The sequence below is a fragment of the Limulus polyphemus genome, unplaced genomic scaffold (assembly GCF_000517525.1).
Source record: "Limulus polyphemus unplaced genomic scaffold, Limulus_polyphemus-2.1.2 Scaffold793, whole genome shotgun sequence".
Taxonomy (NCBI): Eukaryota; Metazoa; Arthropoda; class Merostomata; order Xiphosura; family Limulidae; genus Limulus; species Limulus polyphemus.
In genome coordinates, this window is record NW_013666403.1 from 362,060 (window position 1) to 371,459 (window position 9,400).

Here is a 9,400-nt window from a genome sequence, read left to right on the forward strand (position 1 = left end):
TTGATACGCTATATATTAAACACTTATCTAATCCAAGAAGCTTGTTTTATTGATACGCAATATATTAAACACTTATATAATCCAAGAAGCTTGTTTTATTGATACGCTATATGTTAAACACTTACGTAATCCAAAAAGCCTGTTTTCAAATGTTTTGTCTTCTAAAGCTTATTTTTCTCTGTGTAAATTTTAATGATTTACCCATACATTGATATGCGAGTAAATAATTATAGTTTAAGTAATAATACTTATTTTTGACCCAATTAATGCTTATGACAGATTTTTCATTTGCCAGTATAATAACTTGACTTATAAAACTTTCCTCAAGATTCATATCCAGTGTGGTAGCTGTTTTTAACTAAGTTTCTAATATTATCTTCTGTAACTCGTTTACTTCTTTATAGGTCGCCCTGTCCGTGATATGCCTATCTGAGGCCTTACTCCTTGCTTATTTAGGGTATAAGGTGAGTTTTACAAGCTTCACTTCAAATAAAAATATATTAAGGTGCTTTCAGAAATCTCAAATTAGAAACTTAACAATAAATATTTTCTGTATTTCTATCCCTTCAACCTACATTATCACAATAGGCTAGCTTCCCATCGTTTTAAACTCTATTATCATAATTAACCCTCGCATAATTTTGAAGGAAGAGCAAAAATATATTTTTCGCCATTATACAAACCATGAAGGTTGCACAGTGAAGTGAAAACCATAATTATACTCAAATAAACATTGCACTAAAGTCCTATCGTTAGGACTGCTATACTTGGGAATACTTCTTGTAAGGCTACGACACTAACTCTTTCAAATAAACATTGCACTAAAGTTCTATCGTTAGGACTGCTATATTTGGGAATTCTTCTTGTAAGGCTATGACACTAACTCTTCCAAATAAACATTGCACTAAAGTTCTATCGTTAGGACTGCTATATTTGGGAATTCTTCTTGTAAGGCTATGACACTAACTCTTCCAAATAAACATTGCACTAAAGTTCTATCGTTAGGACTGCTATACTTGGGAATTCTTCTTGTAAGGCTACGACACTAACTTTTCCAAATAAACATTGCACTAAAGTCCTATCGTTAGGACTGCTATACTTGGGAATACTTCTTGTAAGGTTACGACATTAACTCTTCCAAATAAACATTGCACTAAAGTCCTATCGTTAGGACTGCTATACTTGGGAATACTTCTTGTAAGGCTACGACACTAACTCTTCCAAATAAACATTGCACTAAAGTCCTATCGTTAGGACTGCTATACTTGGGAATACTTCTTGTAAGGCTACGACACTAACTCTTCCAAATAAACATTGCACTAAAGTCCTATCGTTAGGACTGCTATACTTGGGAATACTTGTTGTAAGGCTACGACACTAACTCTTCCAAATAAACATTGCACTAAAGTCCTATCGTTAGGACTGCTATACTTGGGAACACTTCTTGTAAGGCTACAACACTAACTTATCCAAATAAACATTGCACTAAAGTCCAATCGTTATGACTGCTATAATTGGGAATACTTCTTGTAAGGTTACAACACTAGCTCACTATTGCATTTGCCGTTATGATATTTTGTCCCTTGGTGGGGAAAAGTAATAAGAATTAGAAAATGTTGTTTTGTGATTTCGGCGAAAAGTATCACTACATTTATGGGTTGGTGATATCTTTTACGAAATATGATTGTTGTGATATCTTTTACGATATATGATTGTTGTGATATCTTTTACGATATATGATTGTTGTGGTATCTTTTACGATATATGATTTATGGTGATATCTTTTACGATATATGATTGTTGTGATATTTTTTACGATATATGATTTATGGTGATATATTTTACGATATATGATTCTTGTGATATCTTTCACAATATATGATTTATGGTGATATATTTTACGATATATGATTGTTGTAAATACTTTGTTAAAAGTAACATACTCTTAAGTCAAAGATGTTAATCTTAACAGGTGTGGATGTACATGAAAATAAACCAGTCCACACAGTAACGTTGGTTTCTTACTTCTACTTAACCAGATATTTTAGACGTAAGATACTTGAGTCAATATTATGTTTGTTTCATATTTTTCTCTCTCACCGAGGAAGAAGCACACTCGAAATATCTCTTTCAATAACCGATGCAAAATACTTTAAAACAATTTCCTGTTTTTATTGGCACAGGGAAACATCTGGCAGCAGCTCATGTCTTTTACTCTTATTTTGGAACTGGTAAATAACGTACCATTCATAATTACGGTAAGCAGTATTTTGTTTAGTTTTACTATTAGGCGGAAATATAAAATAAATCAATGAAACCTTCCAGGTTTTATAATTATTTACGAAACAAATTACGTTCACCGTTGTTAATGTGAACTAAACGTCTATTTAACTTAATTACTAATCTCCTCGGTCAAACTTACGACGACGCTCTGTAATTTTAATCCTTTTAACTACCGAGAACATTCTTGTTAAACTTTATCTCTTGAGGTAGAGCAGACTGTTCCTAATTTAGAAGAAACCAAAAACTGAATTAACAATCCAAAAGTACACGATTTCCATAGTTTTAGTACGGTGCTGATTGATATAAGGCGATTTGAATGTTAAAACTTTTCAAAGCAGTATTGATAAGATCTCGTTACTTCGGCAACCAATTTTTCCAAATTAATACTGAAGGTAAACAATTTAAAATACCGAAAACAACAACAAACATTTAGTCTGTGTTAAATATTCTCAAATGTTTTTTATTGGGGGAAAATATACGTTTGAATTTTGTCAATTTGTTTGTTTATTTTCAATAATATTATTTGTAATCTTCTGCAAAAAGCTTTATATGTGATTAACCTTTTATTTTATTCATTCCGACTTTTATGAATCACTTTAGAAAGTTTTATCAGAATGAATATTTACATGAAACTATGGTAATTCATTTTTCTTTGGTATCAAAAAAACAACAAAAACAACAACAACAAAAGTTGCGAAGTTTGAGAATGCTCAATATTATACACCGTATTGTTCAAATAATTTGATTTCAAGATGTTTCACACTTTATAAGTTAAGTCTGTAGAGAAACTGAACTGAGTTTTGTGATATAGAATATGCGATGTTTACAAAAATGTACCTAAGTTTTATTGTTAACATAATGGTGGATAAAATGTACCTAAGTTTTATTGTTAACATAATGGTGGATAAAATGTACCTAAGTTTTATTGTTAACATAATGGTGGATAAAATGTACCTAAGTTTTATTGTTAACATAATGGTGGATAAAATGTAACTTTGAAACATTAAACTTCGATGTCTCTTAACAAGTCACTTCGTGTCTAGCTAAAAACTGCACTTTCCAGCTGTTTCAGTTTTTGTGAACCCGACTTTATTTATTTGCGCTTAAGTGACTTGACCTGTGCAAGTTTTATAATATCCTTTTAACATTGGAACATTTTAACATTTATGCGGCTATATAAGCTACATGCTAGAGCTTGAGTTTCTTAATCGACACTCTTCCTCATCTGACGATTCAGAAAATATTTTTTGTCATTTGATCTTAACAAGCCATATTAAAAGAAAGTATACAGTAAAATAATTTTACAAATTTAATACACTGTCACAATACTTTCTTACAATATCATTCTTTCTTACGTAGGTATTGATTGTTTTGATTTGAATATTAAATAAAGCAACGTGTGTAATAGTTGATACTGCTTGTAATACCATAGTAGCTCTGCTCGGTGAAGATTCCGTCTTTTACGTCAATACACTTACATTTATCTTGGTAGCTCAAGGGTAAGTGTGAAGATCTATAACGCTAAAATCGGGCAGAACACAGATAGCCTATTATGTAGCTTTGCGCTTATCAACAAACAAATAAGTATTTTTCGCTGGCAAATTAGAGGAGGTTCAAAATCATACACTTGCATCTTTCCAACTGTATAATTCTACTTATAAATGAACATAGCCTGGCAAAGCTAATTGTTTCAAATATGCTGGAAAGGTTTCTTCCAAATATTCAAGGGAAATACATTATTAAATAACGTCTATATCTTACAGTCGAACCAACTGTTTTCTTGTTCTTATTCTTGTTTAAACAAAGACAAAAGTTTGTTTGTGTAAAAATGTAATCTAAATTTATTGCGACATATTCAAGGTGTTTTCTTGTTCGTATTCTTGTTTGTGTATTCTTGTTTGTGTAAAAATGTAATCTAGGTTTATTGCGACATATTCAAGGTGTTTTCTTGTTCGTATTCTTGTTTAAACAAAGACAAAAGTTTGTTTGTGTAAAAATGTAATCTAAATTTATTGCGACATATTCAAGGTGTTTTCTTGTTCTTATTCTTGTTTAAACAAAGACAAAAGTTTGTTTGTATAAAAATGTAATCTAGATTTATTGCGACATATTTTGCAGATTTTTTGGCCTCCCCTCCGTAACCTCTTCATTCCAGTTTTCCTCAATTGCTGGCTAGCTAAATACGCTCTGGAGAACATGTTTGTAAGTACGGAACAATAAATAAAGCTGTCTCATTATTACCTTAACGTATCAACCTAGTCAGCTAGAGATTTTTGTTGAAAACATACAGGAATAATGTACTTTACTTAGTTTTCAGTAGTAACTAGAAATTTTTGGATGCTATGAAAGAAAAATTTAATTTTGGATCGTTTGGCAAAGGAGTAGAAGTGAAAGAGACTGTTCGTCCTCAAGTTCAAATATTTAAGTATTTCCCTTTCTTCCTTATTATAGAAACTTTAAATGTGACATTCCGTCCTATAAAACTGGTTATTTTTTAAAAGAAGTATAAACCAAGATGAAATAAGATCCAAATCCTCCATTCCACAATGTTGTAGTCAACTAAGGTACCGCATCTTCAGAGCTGATATCCTCAGTTTTCACTTTACTTGCATTTAGGAAGACATTTGATTTGGGCCGAATCCTTGAGCTACGCTAATCGGCTTTTATAAAACTCAAATCCGTTTATTGCTACGCTAATCGGCTTGTAAAAACTCAAATCCTTTTATTCCTACTTTTATCCAAAGTATCAGCATGTTCTAAATTTTCATTCCGTCAGAAAAAAAACCCAATTCGATGATTGTTTTTAGTTACTTAGAAAACACACACACACAAAGTTAAAAGTTCTAGAACTAAGAATTTAATAACCATTGCTTATAAATGAACAGACATGACAAAGTTTCCTATAGTTTCAAGCCTGCAAGAAAGAGTTCTTCGAAATATGCACGGGAAATAAAAGGGCTAGCGAGCTCGTAATCTTTACTGAATTTCCATAAGCCCTGGACACATTCTAAATTACGATGTGTTTTAAGTCTTGAAGTTTCTTTTTATGCTAATATAAAAACTAAACTTCATACACTAAGGAAGGCGTGAGATACTCTAAGGAAGGCGAATGACCTGCTAATGTCGTAAACGAAAGATGTGTTTTAACATGTAAAGGAACTAAATTATAAAGATTTTTAAAAGGGAACATAGTAAACATCCTGAGAGAAGTGAAATGCGCATTTTAAGTTAGCACTAAAAGGGCACTTATAATTATCATACTAATTCTCCTGTTATACACAACAGCTGTTTTTTGATTGGAGGCTCATACAAGGACAACTTAAAGTTAGTGGACAAAATTTATTTTACTTGCAGGATTTTAACAAATTTATATAAAACGTGAACGTCTGTACATAATTCAGAACCTATCTGATTGATATGGAACTTTACAAAGAACACCTAAATCTTTTTTAAACTTACGAACGTCTCAGGATAACTGATTAGGGTTATCAAACGACAGAAGGTTTAGTATACGGGATATACAAATTGTTATTATGAAATCCAGTTAATTTTCATTATATCATTGCTACACCTAGTTATCAAAGATGGATGCGTTTTTATGAAAGGCAAACGTATATAATAAAAATTATTATGGAATATAAAATATCCATCTTGGATTTCCTAATTGTAAAGTTCATACCATATTTTTACTTGCAAAAGCGACGATGAAATATTTTTATCTCTCATCACGTGGGACACATAAGTCACAAAAGTTTAAAACGTAACGGTAGATCTAGTTTACTGGTTGTAACAGTACATCTTTCAATAACCACGCAGTTAATGAGAATATAATGTTAATGAGAATATAATTACGAAACTGCTTAAAGAGAAACCCAATTCAATTTTAAACTGAAGGGAAGAGGGTGAATTAACAGCTTGTTTTATTAAACTAAATTTTAACAATCTAAGAGAGTGTTCATAATATCGTAATTAACATACTAACCGAATTCAGCTGACAGCCAGCTTTAAATCAAGAGAGTAATTAACCATGAGCATAAGGTCAATAATCTGGTAAGAATTAGTTTTTGGCACAAGATCAGCTAAAATTAGTTACAAACACTGACCAGCTAACAATAAAGTAGAACGAAAAGGCTAGCTGTGAGCAAGAGACGATTAATATCTGACAACCACGAGTTTAAAATAGAAGATTGACCAGCAAGACAACCACACGTGGAATCTACTAGTTTCTGTTATAATCGTAATTTCATCTGAACAGTTTTTTTTTCGTCCTTTCAGAAGCAAGCTCCTTCTCCTTAGCACCATTGTATTATGGAGCGCGTTTTCTTTTCTCACTGTAGACGAAGCTACCTCAGATTGTCAGTTCGTCATTTGTTATGCGTATTAAAATAAAATACCGCGCTCCGCTTAGGGGTTCAAAACTCCCCTATGATTCACAGAGGCCTCAATGCACCGATCAATTTTCTAGATTATTCTCATTTATTTCTATAGCTAGCCTAAGGGTGAGAGGGAGGGTCCGTACCAGAACAAAAACACCCTTAGGACACTCGTCTTTGGTATCTGAGCATATACACCATGTTTGGTCGTTCCTGACTCTAATGGGTAGCAAGGACACTAAATCCGATGCCAGATTCGAGTTCAGCAACCTTGCAAACTTACTCTTAGACCCCTATCATACTTGTCTATTTTCCGGACGAATTGTAGAGCCCTTATTACTCATAAATAAGGGTAGAGGCTACGTCATATAGATAAGAACACCTCCTGGATCACTCCGAATCCACCTGCTAATTTTGGTTCTCCTAGCTACGAAACTGTGGGAAGAGTTCGCGTTCAAACAAATTTCCAAACACACAACGTGGATTAATATAGGATAAAAAACAACTGTAGTGATACAGTCACACATTTACTCGCCTTTAAGCAACGAACTAGATAGCAAATTGATTAGTGTTGTTTTCACGATGTTCTTCTGTGTTTCTTTAACACTTACATAGTAATTGGAAATATGTTGCTGTTTTTTCTGGCATAACTGAAAATATCTGGTGTGAGTTTTGTCAATTTGAATGGAAGAACACACTGGCAAGTTTATGTGCAAGTCCAGAAGTGAAGAGAGCAGTGTGTGTGTATGTACTCGGGAAGCTCAAATCGAGCTTATAACAAATTTTTATGTTAACGTTTTCGCGTACCACCAGCATTAGCTCCACGTACCACAATTTGAGAATCCTTTGTATTACTTGTTTATTATAATTTGTCAAATAGAGGTATCAGATAACAGTGAATTTCAGATAGGATATCATTGAAAACTAAAAGTTTCTAACAGGGGATAAAGTGACCATGAATTTCATAGAGTAGATCAGTTGACCATATATGCCAGACAAAAGATGTACTGATCATAAGTTTGAGAAAAGTGATCAGACAGTAGATCGGTTGGTCATAAGGTTATGATAGTAAATCAAACGGACAAGAATTTCAGAAAGAAGATCGAATAAGACTAAAAGTTTTAAAAATTAGATCACCTGACCATGCATTTCAGACAGGAGATCAGAAGACTAAAAGTTTTTCAAAAATTAGATCACCTGACCATGTATTTCAGACAGGAGATCAGAAGACCATGTGTTACGGATAAGAAAGACATCAGCATTCCGTAACCGATATCTTTGCTCTTTATCTAATGAGTACTTTAAATAGAAATATTATGATTTTTAACAGGGCCTATCCTTCTCCAACGTCATAAATTCTTCAGTTCATACAAAACAATTATATCTTACACCAGACTTTTAGCTGATTAAAACTAAAAATGTCATCACAAAAAAGCATAAAGTTGATAAAGACAATACAAGAGATAAAACCTATATTCAGGAATTATACAATATAATTTACATTAACTTGTAAAAGTACTTCTCAGACTTTTGCTACGAGTATTATCATAATACTGTAGTATTGCAAGGTTATGGTCTCTTGGGTTTCGACCCCTTCTCCACTAAGGTTATATAAAGAATGCTGTTTAATGAATACATATTCGAACCGTCCAGAAACTAAAGTATAGAAAATGTCTGTGTTAGGAATGTACCCATGAACTTACGGACTTATAAAACCAGTTCTTGAACTTTAAATTAAATACTTTTTGTTAATAACCCTAACCAATCGATTGCGTTGTAAAGTTTTGTGCACGACTACGAGTTTATGTTATTCACCTGAAGCAAGATACCATATCTATAGTTTACTCGTTACTTTTAATATTCAAACTAAGTTTGAAATTGGATCCCTCAGTTTTGTCTTATGGAATATGGGTTACATATTTGAAGAAGTTTGTATTTTTCTAAAACCATCAAATGTTGACCTGATGAAGAGCAGATAAACCTGTCGAAACGTTACCAAGTTTCTCAAACCCATGCATTTGAAGTTGATACAAAACCAAGCTTTGAAACAAATGTCGTTCCTTTAGGCACATAATTGGAAATACGTGTACGTGACACTTAGTGTTTAGATCCAAAATGTTTACATTAAAACTAAGATCCGTTTGGTAACATTGCTCAGCATATAATCGGTACCATAGTATGTAAAATACATATTTATTTTGTTTACAAATGTACTATAGGCTGGCGCGAGACATAATATCAACTTGGTAAAATCTAGTAACGTTGTGATAGTTGTTCATAAATATAAGTATTCAGGAAGGTAGCTGAAACTTGATAATATTCTTGTGTATAGGGTGTATTCCTGCTTTGATTGCTCTTATATATTTCTACTTTACTATTTAGCGCCAAACATTACAGTATCTTGTTGTATAGAATGTAGCTATACTTTAAATATTGTTTATAAACATATTTACTCAGGAGGCTAGTTGAAGACATCATAATAGCCATGTGTGTCAGATGTAGTCACAATTTGATAATTGTGTATAAATACGTTCACTTACGACACTAAGATATCCTCGTGTGTCAGATGTAGTTACACTTTGATAATTGTGTATAAATACGTTCACTTACGACACTAAGATATCCTCGTGTGTCAGATGTAGTTACACTTTGATTATTGTGTATAAATACGTTCACTTACGACACTAAGATATCCTCGTGTGTCAGATGTAGTTCGACTTTGATTATTGTGTATAAATACGTTC

The 9,400-nt window shown here is 32.5% G+C and overlaps 1 protein-coding gene across 1 annotated transcript in view; it reads left to right on the forward strand.

Moving 5' to 3' along the window:
- The window catches only part of LOC106460549 (potassium channel subfamily T member 1-like), a 101,096-nt gene that overhangs the window by 37,803 nt on the left and 53,893 nt on the right, over positions 1 to 9,400 (forward strand). The window contains exons 7-9 of the mRNA XM_022387290.1: positions 405 to 464; positions 2,184 to 2,258; positions 4,402 to 4,481. Coding sequence (XP_022242998.1) covers positions 405 to 464; positions 2,184 to 2,258; positions 4,402 to 4,481 — 215 coding nt within the window. The remainder of the gene's footprint in view (positions 1 to 404; positions 465 to 2,183; positions 2,259 to 4,401; positions 4,482 to 9,400) is intronic.